The sequence below is a fragment of the Misgurnus anguillicaudatus genome, unplaced genomic scaffold (genome assembly GCF_027580225.2).
Source record: "Misgurnus anguillicaudatus unplaced genomic scaffold, ASM2758022v2 HiC_scaffold_28, whole genome shotgun sequence".
Lineage (NCBI taxonomy): Eukaryota > Metazoa > Chordata > Actinopteri > Cypriniformes > Cobitidae > Misgurnus > Misgurnus anguillicaudatus.
Window position 1 is genome coordinate 2536815 of NW_027395278.1, and position 24505 is coordinate 2561319.

Below are 24505 nucleotides of genomic sequence, written 5' to 3' on the forward strand. Positions count from 1 at the left end.
AATTGCAGTACCGCAACACCGTGAAACCATGGTATTTTTGCTAAAGGTTATCATACTGGCAGAATCTTATACCGGCCCATGCCTAGCGCATAGTTGCTTTTTCCTGAAAGCAACTATGGACGCAAGTTCCGTCGTTACCCATAGAGTTCAATGTAACTAGGAGAGCACGATAAGCCGCATGTGATTGTCATTATTGCAATTGTGATTAGTAGTAAATCGCCATCACTTGCTTTCAGATGGAGCTGCATTTACTTCAAAAAGTCGTAAATATCGCACTTATTATCGTCAGTGAAGTACGGCTTTGTGTAGTAAATGCTGCTCCATCTGAAAGCAGGTGATGGCGATTTACTACTAATCAAGGAAACGGCTTTACTGAAGAGATCAGCACGACAATCGCATGTGATTAGAGCTGCAACTATTGAATCTTTCAGTTATTTTTCGATTAGTCGAATAGTCCGATTTTTTTTTTAGATATACAATTCACCAACAAATGCCAGCATTTTATCAATTAAACAAACACATAAACAAAGGTTTTTAACATTAAAAATTAAGTGGTAGTGCCAAGGAAAATATAATAAATTACAAAAAACAAGTCCAAGATAAAATCAACCTAACATAAACCGTGCAAAAGGGGCATTATACACCTTATATAATAAAATCGGCATATATTAAAGGAATATTCCATTTTCTTAAAAGAAAAATCCAGATAATTTACTCACCCCCATGTCATCCAAAATGTTGATGTCTTTCTTTGTTCAGTCGAGAAGAAATTATGTTTTTTGAGGATTTTTCTCATTTTAATGGACTTTAATAGACACCAACAATTAACACTTCAAAGGACTATAAACAATCCCAAACGAGGCATAAGGGTCTTATCTAGCAAAACGATTGTCATTTTTGACAAGAAAAATAACAAATATACACTTTTAAAGCACAACTTCTCGTCGAGATCCGGTTGTGATGCGCCAGCGTGACCCCACGCAATACGTCATGACGTCAAGAGGTCACAGAAGACGAACGCGAAACTCCGCCCCAGTGTTTACAAGTGTGTTGAAAGAGGACCGTACCGACATTGTTGTATGTCAACTGATACTAATTAAGGTCTTTGTGTCAGTTTATTGTTTACAATGGTCCGCAAATGTGCGTTTTAATTATTTGTGTAACACGTGACCTCCCTACGTCACTACGCATTTACGTTAGGTCGCGCTGGACCGGATCTAGACGAGAAGTTGTGCTTTAAAAGTGTATATTTGTTATTTTTCTTGTCAAAAATGACAATCGTTTTGCTAGATAAGACCCTTATGCCTCGTTTGGGATTGTTTATAGTCCTTTGAAACTCCGTTGAAAAAAACTGTTACGTGTTGAGTAAAGTGTTAATTGTTGGTGTCTATTAAAGTCCATTAAAATGAGAAAAATCCTGCAATGTTTTCCTCAAAAAACATAATTTCTTCTCGACTGAACAAAGAAAGACATCAACATTTTGGATGACATGGTGGTGAGTAAATTATCTGGATTTTTTTTGGTGGAATATTCCTTTAACGTTTAACTTTTTTCTAAGGCCTTGTCCACACGGACAAGCGGTATCACGGCCAGGGTGAGTTTTTTAAGAAACGCTGGTTGCAGTGTTGTCGTGTATAACGTAAAACCGGGGGTTTTGCCTTGCGATGTCACTTTTGTTAGTCTTCTGATTGGCCAAGGTGGCTTTACGATTTGTGTTACATCTCTTGACAGTGCTTGATAGTGTGTTTTTGCTTTTTCATGAGGATGGTGATTTCTTTAAAACCGAGCATGTGTGGACGGGGATTTTTTTTTTTTTGAGGAAAAACTTATAAAAAAGTTATAAAAATACCCGTGTCCGTGTGAACTAGGCCTTAGTTAAGCTAAAATGATCTTATAATATTTAATAAACAGCCTTTACGCTGCTGTTACTTTAAAGAAATGCATGCCAGGAATACCTAACAAGACGAGCTTTTGTAATATCTGTGCACGTATTCGCAAAAAATAAGTTAGTTAGGAACTCCGCACTGCCAGCTGGCTTTTTGTGCATGTGGGCACATGCCTATCAGCTCTCAGTATAAAAGTAACTTATTATTAAAAATAACCTCTCATTAATATAAAACATGTCCTGCTTTTTATTTACTGTTTCAATATACTGCCCAGACGCGATGCGAGGCATAAACGCAGCACAATATATGGCCTGCATTCTATTGTTGGGTAAAAACTTTTTGTAATAGTTTAAATACTTACACTGCTGTCTCGTCCTTTTGAGATCAGAGAGCCCCAGGATGTTTTCGTTTGAGATGTTCATGCATAGATGATGTGCTGCTGTGGTATGCCATTTCAGTTTTACACAGTGTGCAGAGCACCATTTTATTTAGTTTCTGCTTAAAGTATTTCCACACTTTTGATTGCGTTTCTAGCTGTTTGATATAACACTTGTATGAAACGGGGCTGAAGCCGCCATCGTTTCAAATTGTAGACAGTGCGACGCATTTAAAGCAAATTGACATAATTACTTAAGTTGACGCGTCGTTCCAGCCCTACATGTGATTTATCATGCACAATAACCACGACCACAGTTAGCAAATGCTGCTTTTGGGAAAAACACCCCAGTGCGGTAATTTAAAATATGACAGTACGTCATAACATCATAACACTTCATGACAAAACACGCATGACACCTAGTCACAACACATGCAAGAGCCATTGAAATTCAATGTTACTGATGTGTTGTCAAATTTGAACTTGAATACGTGACGCATTGGTCGTATTCATCAATGTGTCATATATTAGTCCTTTAGTTTATTTAAATGATCAGTGAGCTTAACTTTGCTGGCTACCATATAAAAAGATAATTTAATTTTAATATAATTTTTTTGCGGTCAACCCAAGAAAAAGTCATATCATATATCTGGGATGAAATGAGGGTGTGGAATTAATGCGATTTTCATGATTAAACGGATAGTTCACCCAAAAATAAAATTCTGTCATCATTTTCTCACTCTCATGTTGTTACAAATCTGTATACATTTCTTTGTTGTGATAAACATGAAGTAAGATATTTTGAGGAATGTTTGTAACTGATCATGAGCCGCATTCACTTTCATAGGAGGAAAAAAGAATACTATGAAAGTGAATGGGGCTCAGGAACAGTTTGGTTACAAATATTCCTCAAAATATCTTCTAATATATATATATATATATATATATATATATACGGGTTTGTAACAACAAGAGAGTGAGTAAATGGTGACGGAATTTTCATTTTTGGGTGAACTATCCCTTTAATGAGATATGAGGAGCTCGGATGCAAACAGAGGCGGACACTACTTAAATATTTTTACTTTCTACATAAAAGTAAATTTTTAAGTATTCGTATTTTATCAGTGTGGGTTTTTTTTGGAAAACATACATTCCAAAGCATATTATCATAATTTCTACTCCACTACATTTCATAATTTCAAGTTTCTGGTTTATATTTAATATAAGTATATTAAACATCTAGTAATTTTTTTACTTTTACTTAAGTAAAAAGTACTTTCGTACTTATACTCAGGAAAAGTAAAAGTACACAATTTTTATGTAATTGGGTATTAAATCATTTTTAATATGCAATATACAAGGAATACACAGTATGATTCTATGCTTTAGAATGTAGTGAACATTTTTTAGTAAAGTAAAATTTTTCCCAAGACAAACACTCTGGTAAAGCACAGATGCTTGGAAAATGTATCTTAAATACTCAAGTAGTGTCCACCTCTGGATGCAAAAGCCCCTAAACGCCATCTCTGTCAAAAATGAGATAATGATAATATGCCGAATGCTCTCGTCACATATTATACCTTCATCAAATACTTTTGCTTCAAATCTGCTTAAAGGAGTAGTCCACTTTATAGATGGGGCCCATTGACTTACCATAGTATTTTTCCCTACTATAAAAAGTCAATGGACCCCATCTTTAAAGTGTACTACTCCTTTAATCTCAGCCTCAGGCCATTCAGAATTCCTTGTTTGTTGGCAGAATCTGATAAAATGCTTATTTACAAGAAAACATGTCAGACGCACTTGTCAAATCCAGAGAGTCTCATAATCTTATTATGAGGTAAGGGCATCAAAGTTTGATTTCAAGAATTGATTTCACTTTAATTCTAATCTTTAATATGGCCTGATATCAAGATTTTGTTTTTACAGAGTGAAATCACTTTAAAGCTCCTAATCTCATAAATAGATAAACTTTATCCTTTAGATCACAGGTAGGGTTTCCGGTAGTTAATGGCAAATCTTGTTTCAAAACCAAAGCTAAATTCACTTTCTGTTTCTTTTTTAGGGCACACTTACCTGTCTGCTGTTAAAAAACCCCATCTTTCCCAAAGCGCACCCTCTAGCTGACTACCACTACTTGGGTAAGTCCCTCATCACTGTTACCACACTTTCTTTTTCTTGCACACAGAGGTGACTACAGATATTCCTAACAGTATTTCAGTCTGTGCTCTCTGTACCCGTGCCCCCCCCCCCCCCCCTGTGTTGGCATTCCAAAGCCCCACTCGCTTTCTCGGTTGTAAACAAAACCAGCAGGAGCACAGCTGATAGGAGGGCTCAGACACAGAGTGTGATGGGTGATGAGTGGGTTGCTGGGTAAAGTCTGAGAGCGGATGAGGGGGTAGGGGTGTCTGTGGCATGCTGTTAATTCCTGTAGAGGACAGGGGCATTATTGTTTGCCTGGACGTGTGCTGCTGGCCCTTTCTATGGGGTTTGTGCGTGCATGCATTTGTGATATAGAGCGGGGGTGCACACAGGGTACGTGGACGGCCTCCTACTGATTTCTTGACTGGTTTGTCTGTCTGCACAGGCTCTGACAACTGGACGACAGAAGAAAGACGCTTTTTCAACAAAGGCATAGCCACTCACAAGAAGGACTTCTTCATGGTTCAGAAACTGGTAGGATGTGATTAAGATAACCACACCTAAATTGGTTTAAGCATCACTTTTATAATTGCTCCTAGTTAGGGTGAGAGATTTGACCACTTAGGAATTAAACTTGGGTATTTGACATCATTATGCACAAATTAAATTATGTGGCTGTGCACTTTATTTGGAGCTGTATTTGGTGACCTGAAAGATAGGATCTGTTTACACCTACTTACATAAGCTTCGATTTGAAGACAGGACACATCACATTACACCTGATCATATTATTTGTCTTAAAAGCTGCTTCTGCTTGTGATTTGAATTTTAAAGTGAAAGTAAGTAAAGATTTAATCACTATTACATAAATCCCATTCACCTTACATGGACCAAGTAGGACGTGTCCCTGAATCAACATCATTGTTGGTCCTGAAACAACATTTCTGTCAACCAATGAGATTGTATGATTAGGCTTAGAGTCAATGTTAGGTTTAGGACTGGGTCAGGGGTCTGTTTACCTTTCTTGTCAGTATATTTTCTTCCCATATTAATTGAGGTTTCGGTTAGCACATGTTTTTTTTTTTTGCAGCACCGTATGTGTAACAGTGTGGTTATACCTTGCAGTGTTTCTCATATATTCATTTATTTGTGGCAGCAGGCTGTGGCGGTGTGCACAGCATTTTTGGGCGGACACGTCGTATGTGCTTTGCACGTGGCTCCGCATCCAAAAATGACTGACCTGAGTGCATATTAGTTACCTCTTATTCACCTATTGGCTCTGCCGGATGTGCCGCCACAAATAACCTGCGATGCATACAGACGAAATAATTAATATAATAATTTATATTTTTGTTTTGCATATATAAATATTTACTTTGGATGTTATATAATAGGTAAAATTGTATAATTTGTTAGAAAATAATTATTTAGGTTGCTAGATGGCTGTAAACTTTGCTTATTGATAAAAATGAGTACTGTTAAACATATCTTGCATGCAATGAATAAAATCCTCTGCAGTTACATATTATCAATTAGTCCTTCCAGAAAAACGCTAAGTTTTTTTGTGATTGTTACAGGAAAAAAATCCTTGATCTTGCGGCACGTTTAAAAAAAAAGCGGGATATTTATGAAATTTTATGCGATGATATTGCGGGAACTTGCAAAAACTGTTTTCAACTTTTGCAGCTTTTCAATGATGTTCACGTCACATAATCACGTCACTTCATAACTTGTAGCTTGTGTGAGGTAAATGCAACATTTTGCAACTTTCTGCTAAGATATATGTGATTTTTGCTACGAAAATGTGGCGATTATGAAATCATGCATCCCTGCATATTTTGTGCACGGAAATCTGCAATTTATGCTGCGAAAGTGCGGCGTATTTGAAAAAATGCAACCTCGCATAAATATGCGGACTTTGGCTGATTATGCGTTCGCATAATCGCGTTTTTCTGCAGAGACTGATCAATGAAATAAAAATTGTAGTGTGCAGATATGGGAAGCAAGATATGCAGAATTCATAGAAATATTGAAAAAATGTCCATATGGCAATATGCATATACCAACCAAAGGCAATTCTGGATGTACTGAGTTGCATTTGTGTTTTTTTTTTTTTTTATAAAAGGTGAGCTCCAAAACAGTGTCTCAGTGTGTGGAGTTTTACTACACATATAAGAAGCAGGTGAAGATCGGCAAGAACGGGACGCTTGTGTACGGAGAAGCAGAACCACTGGAGACTAAAGCTACAACAGAGGAGGAAGTGGACAATAAAGTCAGTTCCTGTTGCTTGTTGTGTGCGTGCACCTGTTTGCTTTGATTCCGTTTAGCAGCATCATAATGTTTCTTTTCCATCAATCGGCAGATTTCACAGAAATTTGAATCACGGAAAGACGAGGAGGATAGCAGGAAGTGGGAAGGGTCATGTGACGGGAAGCAAGAAAACGGCCCGGGCAGGGTTACGCAGTCTCTACAGGCCCCTGACAGTGTAAGTTTAAAGTCATCTGAGCAAAACGTTAAAGTCCCCCTGTGGTGAAAATCAAGTTTTATTGTTGTTTACAATATGTTTTAAGGCAACTATGTGCAAATTCATCATTCAACACCATTGCTGAGTATTTTCTCCATAAAATTGGAGTCTTTTTCTCACGGTTTGAAATCGCTTATGTAACCAACCACATCAACACAGTAGTTCGAGTCATAGATATTATATATGGATGATACGCAAACTCTGCTTTGAAACTATTAGAGCACATCTGCTTTATTTCTACTTCTGTGTTGCTCACATGTGCAGTGTGAATAGCATCAGATAACATTAGTGAGGCGGAGACTAATTTACATATTCATAGATCCACATATACTTAATGAGGCACGGGTGTAGGGATACATTAAAATAGTTTTAAAGCACCAAATAATTACTATCACAGGAAAATGTTTGCATATGCTATTATGATGCTCAAAGATGAGTTTTAAATAAGATTATAGACTACAGGGGGATTTTAACTTTGCAAAAATGATAAATGTTATATTATTGTTTTCCAGTGTACATTTTTGTTTCGGGTATATTTAAATTAATAGCATAAATGAAAGATCAGGATTTGTAAAGCAGTTCTTATAGCTCGTTCACAAATGGTTCACACTGCAGGTTGTTTGCAGTGCCCTCTAGTGGTGTCTATTATCAGTAGTGTAAATGTACTGTTAACTTCATTGTACTATAATTTAAAGACATATCACTTTTTCCATGTTTACGTGCTATAATTGGGTCCACAGTGCTTCTATTAACCTAGAAAATGTGAAAAGATCAACCCAGTAACTTAGTTTTGATGAACCATTCTCTGCAAACACGTGAAAAAAATAGGTCATTGAAATTTGGCTCCCCTTGTGATGTCAGAAGGAAATAATACCGCCCCTTAATCTGCACTGTCCAACCACTGCACTTCCATTAAGCGCAGAAATCAGCTCATTTGCATTTAATAGGACACCCCCCCCCCACAAAAACACCTAAAAAGTGGACATTTTTACATGCTATAATAAATTATCTATTTGGTATTTTGAGCTAAAATTTCACATATGTACTCTGGGGACACCAAAGATTTATTTGATATCTTAACAGTCTTGTGAAATGTCCCCTTTAAAGTTAGTTGAACATATATGGGTGATTCTCACGAAAACGTGGTTTTAAAAATGTCAAGCATGAAAATGTAAAAATTGCTTAAATTTACTTTTTTCCCACCAGACATTGAAAAACAAAGTCTGGAGTAAATGGGAACATAAATTTAAAAACTTTTACTTATCATTTAACACTTTTTGTAACATAATTAAAAAAATTAGTCCTAAAAAATCTCATTACCGCAACAGTCAGAAAACATCAACACTGACATATTTTCAAAATGACATGACAAACCTGAAAGAACATAATTTGGAGATTCTGCACATTCATTTAAAATCAAAGTATTATGCTTCTATTAATTAAATTAACATTTAATAAGCATCTGTTGCGGTAATGATAATCAAAATGTCGTGTAAGCATTCTGACAAGACAATATTTCAAATTAACTGTAAAAAAATGATCTTACCTGGTAGCCATCTTGAAGTAACTAGTCCATGTGCTTGGTCACTCAAAATCAAACTTTATTAAAATTCTGTATGTGTGCTTAAACTGTTCTCAAAAAGTGTTGCGGAGGATGAGAACATCAGGCATGGACACATCATTTTCCAAATTTTTCTTCATTATTATTATTATACATGAATATTCAGTAAATATTTTTTCTGTCATCTAAAGTAGTCTAGCAAAACATCCATTTATTTTTTTTTCTTAATATTTTTGTGTTAATTTGATTAAATTACAACATAACGCATTTTCAAACACAGCCGGACACATTGCGGTAATGGGAATTTCAGCAGAAAATGAGATAAAATTTTCAATTTTAAATTCTTATGTTGAAATCACACATTGTGCAAGGTAGAACACAGTATTGTGTTAATTCTGATGCTTTTTAATGTTACTATATTACACATTTTAAAGCTAAAATCATTAGTGCCGTGGTGTTTCAATGGGTTTGTGAGAATCACCCATATAGAGCAGTACAGTGTGTAGGTAAGTGGTCTTTAGGCTGATTTGTTAATATTACTTAATAACCATATTTTGCCTTTTAGGTTGCTGCCCTTCTGGTTTTAAAAAATCAAACCGACAACACGAGGGATCCATCCACATTGGTTAGTCACGGCCCAACACCACCACCTAAACCTCGCCCCGACACCACCAGAAAGAGTGGAGCCAGCAACACAGGGAAGGGACAAACTAACCAAGAGGGTGAATTTCCCTGCAAGAAGTGCGGCAGGTCAGTCACTGGCACACACACACACACACACACACACACACACACACACACACACACACACACACACACACAGAGACACACACACGCACACAACTTATATGCAGTTTAGCTTTTAATTGCTTCTTTTTGTGTCTAATTATCTCATCTAATTATGAGACGCGCACACGCACATCGATTTGATATGATACACTTGCAGCTGCATGAGGAGAGCAGGAGTCTTTCAAGGAATCAATAAAGGCTTATGGGTCTTGTGTAACATGCATCAGTGATCAGTGCAGTAGTAAGGCAACATCTGATTTTGATAGGAGATTTTAACCATGGCAACGGTCGCTTTGTTAAAATCAACAGTCTCTTAGCAACCAAGTCAGAGACGGAGATGTTGAAAGCCAAATACTCTGATCATCAGCATGTCATTGTGATGTGTAGTAATACAGCTCTGTAAGGCTGCACAATTAATCAAAACTAATCAGGGTTACAGTTACAGAAACAGTTACATAATCGCCAAAAGCCTCAATTACAGCTGTCCATTTGTGCTCATTTCTGTCCATTTCGGCAGTATCTGTTTTAAAATTGATAAGTTGATGTGTGTTTTAGCAATTCATTTAGGATTTTTTACTAACAACATAACTCCTATAATTATTTGCTATTTACATTATATTATTTAGTTTTGGATGTTTAGAATTTAACATGCAGCTGCTTTACAGAAAGTTTTTAAAACATTTTAAAACTTCAATGTAAAGTCTATTAATTGGCAATAATTATCACAGTTAGAATATCAAGATGAATAATCGACATTTATGCTTTTTGTCATGACCGTGCAGCCGTACAGCTCTGTCAAAAAAAGTGCTGGGATACTTTCAGATGGTACTGTCATGGATTTTGCCAATTGTTAATAAAAATTGTGACCTAAGCCTGTGAAAACCCAGCTAAAGTCATTTGTGATATACTGTTTTCTACATAACATCATCCTATAGACTGTGTCATCGGGCGCACATGCAGTGACGCGATAATCGTCTGGTCCGAATTTTACTTCCGGTTTCTGTTTGTTTAATGGTCTGACTAATTGCTGACACTGAACTCTTAAACAAACCTCGTCGAAAATAACAAATGTTTTGGGTTCCTATGTAATCTACGTGTTTTTTATTTTGCTTGTTATATAAATAAACTACTTTAAAAGGACTTTGCTGTTATTTATTATTGGCAGAGTTTACCGGAAGTTACGTGATGACCACGAAAGCGTGTTTGTTGTTACTGCTGAAATCGTCTATATAATGTAAAGAATATTCTGTAAAAATATAACCTTGATATCTTCAATATTGCCTATGTAATACCACATCAATGATTGAAATCAAACTTTGATGATCTAAATAGAATAGAATAGAATAGAATAGAGCTTTATTGTCATTATATAAAAATACAATGAAATTTGTTTAGAAGCTCTCCGAAACAGCAGAAACATCAAAAACAACAAATACAAGATCCACGTAATATAGATAGCTACAAAATACTATCATCATCTGCAGTGGAATTAAATAGTGAAAATAACAGTGCAAAAAACACATATATGGTCAAGTATCAGTACGTATAGCAGCAACGTTTGGGTCATTTTGAGTCTACCACAACCATGTCATGTAAATCTCATCATTAGATGATGAAACTTTACCCGGGGTCACATTTGTATAACATGGTATTCGGGTCAGTGACAAAAATGGTCTTGTTTTAAAAGCACTCATCAGGTTTAATTCAATGCACATAGTGTATTTATGTTAATTTTATACAATAAAAAATACATTTGGTTTTTTATAAAAGTTAAGACTAAATGGACCTGAATATGTCAATGGTTTAACCGCCAGTTGCGCCAAAGAATGAGAAATATTAACCCTTATAAGTCCCTTGGGGTCAATCTTACCCCCAAGCCACTTTTCTTTAGTTAAAAACATGGTTCCCTTCATCTCAGTGGAATAAGACTTTTCCAGATTATCTGTCAAGATTCATATAATAAAACTGTGCTTGATTCGGTCGTTCTAAAGATGAATTGGAAATGCAAAAAAAAATGTTTTCCCCTTTTTTGTCAGTAAAATAAATGCATCTAGAATAAATCTGAAAATTTCAACACAGAAAAGTAGGCCTGGTACTAGAGCACAAATGCAATATAGAAAAGACACATGCACGTGCACACACGTACAAATTTTTGTGGCATTTTTAAAAACAGCCATTTCAAAATGCATCAAAAACTATTTCAATACTATTTGAAATAATATTTATTTTTAATGTCCTTTCTAATGTTTATATATACATACATTCACAAAATGCATCCCTAAAGTGGTTATTTGAGCAGTTGGCATGAATGGGCATCTGCTGGTCAAAATTATTTATTTTTTAAACTGTAATTCTTTTATGTTCTTTTCTAAACACCAGATGGACAAATTTAACACATAACATCCAGATCAATATCTAAAAACAATTTAAATCAAATGTAGATGATAATTTACAGGCAAGCTAATGGTGTAGTTGAGTAATTTAGTGGTAAACGGGTACAAAAGTACTTCATATCTCCCAAAACACAGCATTAATGTATAGATGGGAAGTTAAAAAAAGATATATTATTTGTATCATTAAAAATGTATATATTTTTTGTAATCACTCTTTTAATTTCTGGGGTCATTTTTACCCCCAAGGAACTCTTAACATATCCAGGAAAATAGGGGCTTATGAGGGTAAAATATTTTATCCACCTTGATGGCATGTAAGCGTAAGCATAATCATCAAAAAAAAAAAAAAATCATTTTAAAATATGAATTTATTAGTTATTTCTAAATGTAAAATTCTATGTGTTTTTGGAATATTTGTCCAGAAATATGCTGAAATATGCTGTTTTCTAAATAATCTTTGATAAATGATGTAAAAATGTATGTAAAAATCATATTTCACTAAAGTAGATGATTATATTTTATTCCACAATTTTTATGAATATATTTATATTTTCATTTTAAAAAATACTAGTTACACCAATTGACACTCACTGGTTACACCACATTGACATTTTTGCAATTATCCCACAAATATTCTTTCAAAATAAAATAAGAAATTTTAGACTTGGTCCTCAAAAAAGAGAATGTATGCAAGTAATCTGCAAATTTATTTACTTTTTTAACCCTTTTACATTTAATTTAACCATACGAACACAAAATAATTAACATCACATCATTGACCCATTTACATGATTTTACAGAGACTTTATAGGTGTTTTAACTGTTAATAATATGTAGTTTTATGTATTAAAAGGGGGTTTGTCTGAAAAAAATAAACCGGTGCACTGCCACATCTGTTTTGTGCTAATTCGACCTCTGTGCTCTCCTCAGGATCTTCTTCAAGGTGAAGAGCCGCAGCGCTCACATGAAAAGTCACGCCGAAGCTGAGAAGAAGCAAGCCGCACTCCGACAGCGAGAGGCCGAGCAGCGGGCAGCCGAGCAGCGGGCGGCAGCCGCCCTGCAGGCCGCCCAGCAGAATGGAGCGAGAGCAGATCAGGACAGAACGAGAAGAGCCAGCAGTGACGATTCCTCAGAGGAAGAGGAGGATGCAGATGACGAAGACTGGCACTAGCTAACACTCTTCCTCATACGAACAGACTTTTATTTATTTTTGTTTTTTACCAGCCAACAAGACCCATCCCAAAACTGTTTCAGGGACTAGCTCACTCCCTTTTTGTGTGTGTGCGTGCGTGCGTGTGTGTGTGTTACATGGTTGTATGAGAGATGTAAAGAGACAGAGAATAAATGCTTGAACAGCATTCAGGGGCTCAGATATAGGGCTATTGGGAGTGTAAGCCATGCCATCTCCATGCGTATGTGAACGTGAATGGGTGCGCATGTCTTTAAAAATGCACTTTTGGACTCATCCAACACACACTGATTGGACCACAGCACATCTCTACAGTATCTGTGCACAGAACTCACTTATTGTTCTCCTATGAAAAGAACCAGTATGGATTCAGTGCTGTGAATCATGTGAAAGAACACAAACTGAAGCGAGCGGAGGACGCCGTGTTACGTGTGTGTGCACTTTCTGGCGAGTTTAGTCTTTTTTTTCTAAATGAAAACTTTAGTATATTTCTCTTCCACGTGACTGCCAAATGCTTGCACAGACGTGTGTGCGCCTGGTCTATCTGATCTACAGTGCTGTAATTTTGGGCTTTCTCTTCCGGGTATTTTAAAAGAATAGTTCACCTAAAAAAAAGTTTTTATTTAAAGACCCTCTTGTCATTGATCAAACCTTTTAAATAAGACGCAAAAGATATTATAGCAAATGACCAGGGCTGTGAAGCTACCAAAGCACTATGATGAAAATAATTAAGTATATACTGTATGACTCCATGCACTTTATTCAAAAGTCATGTGAATGCAAGAATCAATGCAGTTTGGTAAATATGCATGTGTATAATTTTCAGTTTCAGTCTGTTTTGTCACCATCGGCCATTTTATAGTTTCAGATGACATGATAGTTATATTATGAATTAAATTGAAGTATATTGAATATATGACAGCCATTGCTTATTGCAACCTTGACCTTGGAAATGCACGAGGGTTTGAAATAATGACAAAATTGTTGTTTTGGGCTGAACTACTCTTTTAATTTAAAACGGTCACCTCGCTGATGCCTTGATGTTTTTGACATTTTACATGACAATCACTTTTACAACGGTTCCTTTTTATACTCCAGATTATAATGGTTGTCCCTGATATAATCATTTATTGTTATTATTATAATAATTATTGTTACTATTAGCTTTGTATTGTTTTGTCGGAGGGTTTCTTTTTCTCATTTGACTTGAAGATTTAGACATTCGCTACCTGTGATTATCTACAAATGATTGCTGAGAGCATGACCGTGTTTAACAATGATAAAGTGCAATAGCAATAGAGGGACTTTGAGTCCCTCGTCCACTCCGCTTCTTCATTTCGCTCTCAGCATCCTTGAACAAAGTATTATGATGTAATCAACTTATTTTTGTTTTGAGAACAAATCTTTCCATATCCGTTTAATGGAACAGAGATCTGTAGGCTGGTGAGCTTGGATTTCTGTCTCTGCTGGCCAAACACTTAAGCACTTGGCTTTGTCTCCATGGCAACAAAGAGTCTTCGTTTAAAGTACAGACACACAGGGGAGTTCACAGCCAGAAGTAACGACTCCAATTATTGCTAATCACACTGAAGTCTTCTATGCAGTGTGTTTGTTTGCAAGTCTGAATGTGTGTGCGCGTGTGCATGTGTTTATTTGCATGGGTGTGCATGCGTGGTTGTGTGTGTAGGTGATGCATCAAAATTCAAAACAGTTTGGAACCTAAAGCCAAGTGAGAAAAAGAAGCTTCCCGGACTATTTAATGTCTTTTGTTACGTTTAAGAAAACTATATATTATATATTCCTGTTCGTATATGTGAAAAGACTGATTTGCTCAAATATGAAGACATGGGGCATTTGTCAAAAACGATTTAGCCAAGCTTTGTATTATCGTTTATGCTGTTCAGATATATGAATATTCTAAAATAATGAATTTTGGGTACGTTGCGAGGGTGCAGCTACCGTTTCTGTCTTTCATTAAGCCAAGGGAAAATTCTTATGTAGACTTTAAAGTATGGGAAATGCTTAAAACTGTATGCACACTTTCTATGCTATTTTCATAGGGGCTTGTACACTAATAATGGATGTGGAAAGATTTCTGAAGTGCTTTTTACTACAGTCTAACTTATTGTATTTCAGTTGTGTTTTTCTCACGTGTTTTAGGATAATAAATATGATAAAACACAATAAAACGTGGCAATGTTTGTAACGTAAATGTGTATGTTAATTTGCTACGTATTGATTAGAGGGAACAAAAATTAAAATTATTTATTGAGGATTTTTTATGTTTGTACTGTAGACTAAATATATACATGACACTAGTACTGTAGGCTACTGTGTTGCTTTGCACATTAAAATACAACAGAAAAATTAGTTTCCTAATTTCTTATAGCCAGGATTCATTAAATAATAAGCTTTTACAGTAATCATATTAATATAGTTGCATAAGGGCAAGTGAGATTAAAAAAAAACGGGGAAAATTTTTGTTTGTGTGTCTTTTCAGTAAATTGCCCACACGATGGCGACATTTTCAACATGTTGCAGAAAGATCTTATTGCAACATTAAAGGGATAGTTTACACAAAAATGAAGTTTCTGTTATTGTTTACTCACTCTCATGCTGTTACAAACCTTTATAAATGTATTTATTCTGATAAAACGAAGGAAGATATTTTGAGGAATGTTTGTAACCAAACTGTTCATGAGGCTCATTCATAGTATTCTTTTGTCCTACTGTAGAAGTAAATGGGGCTCATGGTCGGTTTGGTTACAAACATTCCTTAAAATATCTTCGTATTCATCAGAAATAATACATTTCTGCAGGTTTGTAACAAAATGAGAGTTAATAATTTTTGGGTGAACTGTCCCTTTAAGGCCGTTTCTCAATCCAAAGGCTGCGGCCTCCGGAGGTCGCATACGTCATCATGACGTTCTAATTTCAAAATATTAACAATTATAAAGTTGACTATTATGTTTGGTTAATCATAAATTGCTGTAATATGCTTATGACTTGCAAATGTATTGCTCAGTTTACTTAAATAAACCAGGCTCGATGACATAAGCAGACATCATGCATATGCGACCTCCGGAGGCTGCAGCCTTCAGATCGAGAAACTGCCTAAATATGACTCAAAATCACAAGTTTTTAGTTCAAGTTATTGTGTTCGTCATATTTATTGTTAAATCTAGTTATAAGTGTTAGGTAACTCAACCAATTGGATCTTCATTCAACTGGTAAAGTCATTAAAATAAATTCAAGCTGTTGAGCTTTAATTTAAAAATTGTAAATAAATGTTAAAAAGGTAAAATGTCGTAGAACATTTTGCGTATTTTATCTTCATGTAGCCTACATCAGAATGTCAAATATATTATTAGAATTGGGAAATGTCGTTTCATCGGTAACCCTTGTGGCGCTAGATAGCTGCTAAATCATCCACCTCATATTATCGTGAGCATCATGCACGTGAAAAGCAAAACTGTAATTTTTGACAAGAATATTCAGGTACATAACTAAAACACAAATTGCATAGAAAGTAACAAATAGGCTACTTTACATATTCAAACGAAACACAAGAATGTTTTGACAAGAAAGTTATATTTTGCTACATGTGCACATGCAAACTACACGTCAGACCAAACTTTGTCAAGACAAATTGTTTCTGTTAAGCAGACAAATACATGCTAAAGCTTTCTACTTGAGTCAGAATTTTAAATATTGGCCAGTATATTTGACTAAGTCACTGTAGGCCTATAACATCTCATACAAATCTGTTTTTCATTAAATAAAATAACCTTACATTGATTACCCTGCTGAAAAAAACAATAAAACCATTACAGAAAATTCTAATGGTTTTATTGGGAATTGTATTGGTTCTAATGGAATATAACCAAAAACACACTACAGTGTATTGGTTTTTGTTGGTCTCTAATGGTATGTATTGGTTCTATGTATTGGTTCTAATGAGTATGTATTGGTTCTAATGGAATATGGCCCAAAACACACTACAGTGTATTGGTTTTTGTTGGTCTCTAATGGTATGTATTGGTTCTATTGGTTCTATGTATTGGTTCTAATGGAATATGGCCCAAAACACACTAAAGTGTAGTGGTTTTAATGGAAAAAGCTAATGGTTCCTATTGGTATTTTAATGGAAACCGTTAGAGTTTTCTGTAATGGTTTTATTGTGTTTTTCAGCAGGGTATAACAGTATATGTTCACAGTATTCAAAATATACATGCACAAAAAAATATGATCCCACGAATATACAGTATATAGTATATAACGGTGGGCCAGATGAGCGCAGTTGTATGGGATGAATAAATACAATATGGTATTATTAATTTAAGAATAATAACTTATATGTTATCCAATACAATGCAATATAACATACAGGAAATGCATGCAAGTCTATCTATTTTAGTGCCCCGTTCAGACTTTATGTACTCCTTTTTGACAAAATAATATAAAATAATAATAGTGTGAATATAGTCACAGCTAAAGGTTTTGTTAAACTGAATCACTAAATTGCAAACATTTATAAAAAGATAGTAAAAAGTCGTGATATGTAAACCATAACAAAACATTGCAACAAAAAAAACTATAATGGCTGCTGGAGAGTGATGGATATAAGATCCATGGCTATTGATCAATATGCTTAAAAGACCCTAACAATCCATTGTATAATCCAAAATAAACAAATGGGGATTTTGCAACCACAAACCAAAGCAGTGAGAAGTGATTTCGCATGCAATCTCACTCTATTTTTCCTCTTGAAAGAGACACAATGAGAGGTACAATGGTCAGCAAAATCTCTTTAGACAGAAGATGGTAGTTTTTTGTTTCTTAAACAACACATGGAAACCATTAAAGATCAAAGGAGATCAGCTTTGTCTTATAAAAGGACACAGAAAAGGCTTAATTTGCAATGCAAACTAGAGTAAATTGTGTTTGGGGGAAATTCCACAGGGCCATTCATAACAGATGTGATAGTTTTCTTCATTAATCAATGGAAAGCGCAGCAATCACAAGCGTTGTCAGTTGACCCTGATGTACCTTAGCGTGATAGAGGCATGCTGAAGAAAACAGCAATGGATGATGGATGCTTAGAGACACAGGATTTACTAGCCTGTAATTCTGTGTGAACTACAGTATGGACTCATGTTCGAAATGTATAGGGAAGTATAGAAAGAGCTGTGGAATTGAAAAAGCTTTGTACTGATCCACTGAACAGATGTTTTAACACTTGCAATCTCTCGAACAGATGAATTTCACTTAAATACTGTATCTCAAGGTCGACCTTTATTCATTTTATTAATGTAACATTTCCAATTAAAATAAAAATAAGAGTTTGACTGACATCAAAAGGTTCCTCTCCTAAACAGCCAAGAGTTACACTCTCGAAAAATGAAGTTATTTAAGGACAGCACCCTTTCAAAATGTACACATTTGTACCTAAAGAGTGCATGTTAGTACCTCAAAAAGACATACAGATACCTCACAGATATATATTGGCACCTCACAGGTATCTAAAGTACATACAGTATTAGGACCTTATTCACCAGTGACAGCTTTTGTACACTGAGAATCTGAGAAAGTATCAACTATTGCTTTTCTGCGTTTTAGTTATTTGGAAAGTATAACTTATGGGAAAAACATTATGTAGTTCATCATGAGTCATACTGTATTTTTCCAGTGTGATCCCAGAAAAGTCTATGCCTACATTATAATCTCAAAATAAAAGGTACAAAGTTGTCTGGGATGGTACCTTTTAAAAGGTCATAATATGTGCCATTTTGGTACCTTTGAGGAACCAATACTTAAGGTACCCATGTGTACCTTTGAGGTACCAATATGCACCTTTTAGGTACAAAAAGTGTACTTTTTGAAAAGGTACCGCCCCAGTGACAAATTTTGTACTGGCTTGTGCCCGTATGTCTAAGAGTGTAGTGGCCAAAAGTGATGATCTTTGCTCTTTATTCATATTTAAAGATACATAAAAAGTTTGTATGCATGTTGCATTGGTGCGTTTGGAGAATAAACTGATGTTCAACTTTGAGAAGGATTTAAGAATGCTTGGCAACAAATGACACACATCACATAAGCAGTTTCTAAAGACATAAAACAATGACTACAAAATATTAGCACAAAAGAGGATCAACAAATTAAGAGTTTCGTTGCAAAACGAGATAACTCTGTTTTTTTTTCAGAAATCTCATTTTTTGGTTGTGCATTCCAATTGAAATCAATTCAACTGCAGTTGGTTTGTTTTGATTTAAACCTTCATAACTTAAAAAATACAGCTAAGTAGCACCATAAAACAAAATAATAACATGATAACATAATAATAAACATGTTTTGACAAAACTGTAAAAAATTGATTTATCTCGTTTTGCAACGAAACTCTTCAAATATTAATAACAGATAAAATTCTAGTCAGTATGCTTTATTACCTGTGAGCTTTTTGTTCTTTTATGCATTTTTTAAATATATTTTAATAAAACCAACGCTAGGCTATCTCATGAGAATTCGTACATATTTTACGAGTTGGCTCATTCGTATTAATTCATACGACCATGGGCCTCATTTATAAAATGCTGCGTAAAGGTGTATGTGTGATTCATAAACCGAACGTACGCGCAAAAAATGCGTGTACCCCTTTCAAATCTATAAATTGCAAATGAACTTGAACTTGTGCGCAGTCGAGCAGTTTCAGATCTCTGCCTTTAAACAACGCCCAATTAATGTCGTAGACATATAAAAGAGCGTTTGTCAATGTTTAATCGAATTTGCCGTGGATTTTTGCGTACGCACACTTTATGATCAAATTTGTACGTACGCACGCTTTATAAATGAGGCCCCTCATTCGTAAGTTTTTGTACAATTTGCTTTGACCCCTGTGATGCTGGGGTTAGGACAGTGCGGGGTTAGGGGTTTATTTAAGTCTAGGGCTAGTCTAATCCCTGTCTGGGAAACCGCCCCTAAAAGTTTAATGTTTTGTCCATTTTGTATCACCGACCCACCTCATACTTTAATGGTGAGGGGGCATTAAAAGCAAATATTGTACAACCCCCCAACATCACTTTTGGCCACTTGTATATAGTTTTTGGTATAGAGATGGCTTTAAAGATGTATTTAAAGCTATACAGTTAGATAAATAGTAAATTTCATGTCTACCTTTTACATAAAGGAGAAGTAGACATGAAAACCATATCCACAAAGCAATAATCAGTTCTTCATGTGTGTTTGCATTGCATCCTTTCTTATTAATTACAACCTTTATTACATCCTCAGGGGAAAATCTCATAGGGTTGTGTCTTCCAGTTAAACTTCCATTTCGATTTACAGCTAGACCCACGGTTATATTAATTATAGTGTAATTTGCATTGAACAGTCTTGTTTTATAACTTCCTAAACAGAAAACTTCCATATAAAAGACAACAGGGGGCTGCCTGCAGGGATGGCGCTTAAACTTGCATTGCTTCAAACTCTCAGTGGAAATCATCGCCTCAATTTTCATGGATTCTGTAAAGGAAGTTCAGACCTGTTCACTATTCAGCAGTGTAACAGAGACAGATGTGTGGCCTCTCACACCTCACAGGTGCTCACATCAAACCTCTTTCCTCTTCCTTTCTCACTGAATTCGTTCGAGCACGCGTTGGCTCATTCATTAAACATTTGCCCAAATGAGCTGCCAATCGGTACAGATTGCTTCCAGCCTTGCTCGGCCATTTGTAAGAAGAGAGAGGGAGAGAAAATAAATGGTGAAAGAGAAGGAAACGGACAGATTGTTCATTAAATTCTTAAATGTAAAGCAAATTAACAAAGATGAGGAACAGATTCAACATCAAACTTTTGCTTTTCTTGTGTTATATTTTGGCCCGTTATATTTATTTTGCCTTGTTGCACTTTTTTGATTAATTCATGAGATTTATTTGGAAAACTTTTCTGGAAAATGTACTAAATGTTTCATGGCAGCTTCTCAGAGCTCAACCACACACATAATACTTCATTCCTTTAGGTGTTACTATTCATTTTCCATTAATGAATTTCTAACATGTAATGCAATAATATCATTCAGTTTTTATAAAGTGTTGGCCTTTTTATAGGAGTTGGCTGAGAGTCAGGTTGGCAGATTTAAAACGCCTGATGTAGATGATTAAGATTTGGCTACGTAATAAACAACAGCTCATTCTTGTGATCCTGAAATGAGAGGGAATGTTTGGAGCTTTGTTCCTAAAACTTATTGCTTTAATCATTGGTGTCTGCTAAGACAAACATCTGTATTAATAATGCTTTGAACAAAATCCTGAAGCCTAAATATTAAATTCCAGCACATAACTCAACCTGGGTTGTTTGTAGATAAATAATTGTGTGGATTTTGAGAAGAAAGGTCAGCTTAATATAGATAAGCAATAGATGTCCAGCTGTGAACAATTGACATATTTGCTCTTTATTCAAATATTTGCATTAAAATGTTTGTATGCCTGTTGCATTGGTGTGTTTGGAAAATAAACTTAAACTTAGCTTTAAGAAAACTTTAAAGGTGCTGTAGAATGTAAAACTGTATTTACCTAAGCATAGATGAATAAAAAGTGTTGTGTACATGGTAATGACATATTGTGAGCGTCAATCACGATTGTTTCCTCTTTCTTATGTAAACCTTGTGTATGCAAACCCTGCTGAATAAAACAATATTACAGAAAATTCTAATGGTTACCATTAAAATACCAATAGGAACTATTAGCTTTTACCAAACTTGTGGTCACCAGCTAAACCAGCACCAAACCAGCATGGGAATTATGCTGGTCTATGCTGTTTTTCAGCTGGGTTGTAATAGCAGCTCATATACTTTGATGTTTGAATATAGATTCAACTCCAATAAAACACATCTGTGTTACCTTATCACGATCATACAAAATTACAGGCGGATGTGGAACCAAACGTTGCGTCCGAAATCGTGTACTGTGACATATGCACTACTGAATATGCTGGTCTTGATGGTATGCTGTTTTTTCAGCAGAGAAATATATAAACTTTAAAAATGGTGAGTTGCTGTCAAGCTAAAGTAAACGATAGTTTTGTAGATAAATGTTTCATTAAAATGTCTATTCGAGAACGAATGTGGAAATAAATAGCATGTTTATAAGGTCATGAAAAACAACAGTAATAAAATGAAATGTCCTGGGAAAGGCTTATCATTACTGGTACGATATAATTGGTGAAAGGTTTCCACAAGTAACTCTGGGAATCATATAAAACTACTGCGTTATTTTTGAGGAAAAGCAATAAACCTCTTTGGTCCGTAACATCGTAATGCTTGCCCACTTTAACATTGCTTTCACAGAGGGGAAACTGACAAATGCCCTGTCATAAAATTAAAAGTTTATAAGACTGCCCTTAAACAAAAGGACTACAATTTTCGAAGTAAAATGTGCAGTTGGTATACCTAATGCAGTCAGTCTGTTTGGATATATATTTTCCTGCTTTAAATTAAACCAGTTCTTTAAAATTTTGCAGCAGAAAGCCAATTTTTTGGGGGTTACACAAGATAAGCTTTTTTTTGTGTGTGAAAATCAAACACATGTATAAGATGTAGGTGCATATAATGCATATTTATTTGACTTTATTTGTATACATTAAAGGAAAACACCACCGTTTTTCAATATTTTACTATGTTCTTACATTAACTTAGACAAATGAATACATACCTATCTTTTTCAATGCATGCACTTTTAATCTGTGTACAGTGCATCGTTAATGGATTAGCATTTAGCCTAGCCCCATTCATTCCTATGGCTCCAAACAGGGATGAATTTAGAAGCCATCAAACACTTCCATATTTTCCCTATTTAAAGACTGTTACATGAGTAGTTACACGAGTAAGTATGGTGGCAGAAAATAAAACTTTTGTTTGGAGCAATAAGAATGAATGGGGCTAGGCTAAATGCTAACACATTCAAGAAGCGCTGTACAAATATTAAAAGTGCACGCATTGAAAAAAGATAGTTATGTATTCATTCATCTAAGTTGAGGTAAGAACATAGTAAAATATAAAAAAACGGTGGTGTTTTCCTTTAAGTTGCACCACATTGAGGCCACATGTTCCAAAAATAAACATTTTACTCACCCTCATGTTCTTCTAAACCTATATGAGATATTATAATAAATGATGTTAACCACATAATTGTCGGCACCCATTGACAATTTTTTTCCTACCTGTATACATTTCTTTGTTGTGCTTAAAGGTGCAGCGTGTAAATTTTAGCGGCATCTAGTGCTGAGGTTGCAACCAATGGCTTAATCCACTGCTCACCCCTTGCTTTTGAAACACATAGAGAAGCTGCCACTGGACAAACATGTCATCGTCGGAGACAACTTAGTAACAAAAAATTGTCCATAAAGGGCTTCTGTAGAAAAATGGTGGCACAAAATGGTGACTTCCATGTGAGGGGACCCTTTTTGTATGTAGATAAAAAGGTCTCGTTCTAAGGTAATAAACACGTAACGGTTCATTATGAAAGGTCTTATACACCCTTGATAATATAGTTTTTAATATTATTTTGCATTTCTGTCAAGAAATCCTTCTAAAAATTACACACTGCACCTTTAACGCAAAGGAAGATATTTTAAGCACTTTTGACTTCCATAGTATTATTTTTTCCTACTATGGAAGTCAATGTTGCTCCTGCCTTCTGGTTGATTATTCTGTGTGTTCAGAAGAACAAAGAAATGTATATAGATTTGTGGGTGAGTAAATAATGACAGAATTTTCATGTTTGGGTATCCCTTAAATCGTAAATTGTCACTATTCAGCATGTGTCACATTTTAGATCAAGAGGAGTTTCAGTCAAATTGTTTAGTCTCAAAACGATTCAGTCAAAGAAATTTTCTTCCTGTGAGGTAACTGCAATAGCGGAGAGATGGCGGTGGCTCAAACTTGCACAGCGGCATGATTTCAATTAGATTTCTATAAAAATAGACGCATATGTGCCCAGTGCAACTTTCATTAAAAAATATTTTAAATGGCAAAGCTGACTTTTGGAAAATAACACCCCATTCTCTTGCTGCCTTTTTCCTCCAGATCATAATAGGATAAAGGACCTTTGTTTAGGGGTAAATGCGGCCAAGTTACTGTTGCCCCCTGTTTGTGTCTGTTGCCATAGCGACTGCTGTCCTCTGACCCGCCAGCAGTTGTTCAATAATGGATGGTGGAAAGGAGCGAAAGAGGTGCGGGTACACACAAGTCAAACAGCCGACGGGCGGAAGTCTCTGATCTCTGTGATGTATATGACACTCCCTTTCTGAATCACATCGAAATGTATGTGGGTTCGGTGGGAGCATACATGTGTTCACTCTGGTATGTAACCATACAAGGATATTGTAAATACAGGCCCATTGTGACACTTTGAATCAAAAGTTACCAATTAATCCCTTGGGCGAGCTGTTTCCCGGACATCAGCAGTGATTTGATAGCGGGCTGCCTCTGAATTTACGCACATCTGTTCCACAGCTCTGGAAACTGTTACAATACTAGTCATTATTATAAGCTTATAAAGACATCTGTTAGCTGCTGAAAGTGGAAATGGCTTGATGATGCTGTCAACCAGTAATGTGTTTACAAAAGCAAGATCATTTGAACAAAAACGCAG

The 24505-nt window shown here is 35.5% G+C and overlaps 1 protein-coding gene across 2 annotated transcripts in view; it reads left to right on the plus strand.

Annotated features, from left to right (window-relative positions):
• LOC129417135 (mitotic deacetylase-associated SANT domain protein) overlaps nucleotides 1–15072 on the plus strand; it is a 32953-nt gene extending 17881 nt beyond the window's left edge. For both annotated transcript variants that reach the window (XM_055171606.2, XM_055171605.2), the window contains exons 8-13: nucleotides 4328–4403; nucleotides 4850–4938; nucleotides 6530–6676; nucleotides 6767–6889; nucleotides 9055–9239; nucleotides 12602–15072. In XM_055171606.2, the coding sequence (XP_055027581.2) occupies nucleotides 4328–4403; nucleotides 4850–4938; nucleotides 6530–6676; nucleotides 6767–6889; nucleotides 9055–9239; nucleotides 12602–12842 (861 nt within the window). In that variant the 3' untranslated portion in view covers nucleotides 12843–15072. The remainder of the gene's footprint in view (nucleotides 1–4327; nucleotides 4404–4849; nucleotides 4939–6529; nucleotides 6677–6766; nucleotides 6890–9054; nucleotides 9240–12601) is intronic.
• Nucleotides 15073–24505: the final 9433 nt, after the last annotated feature.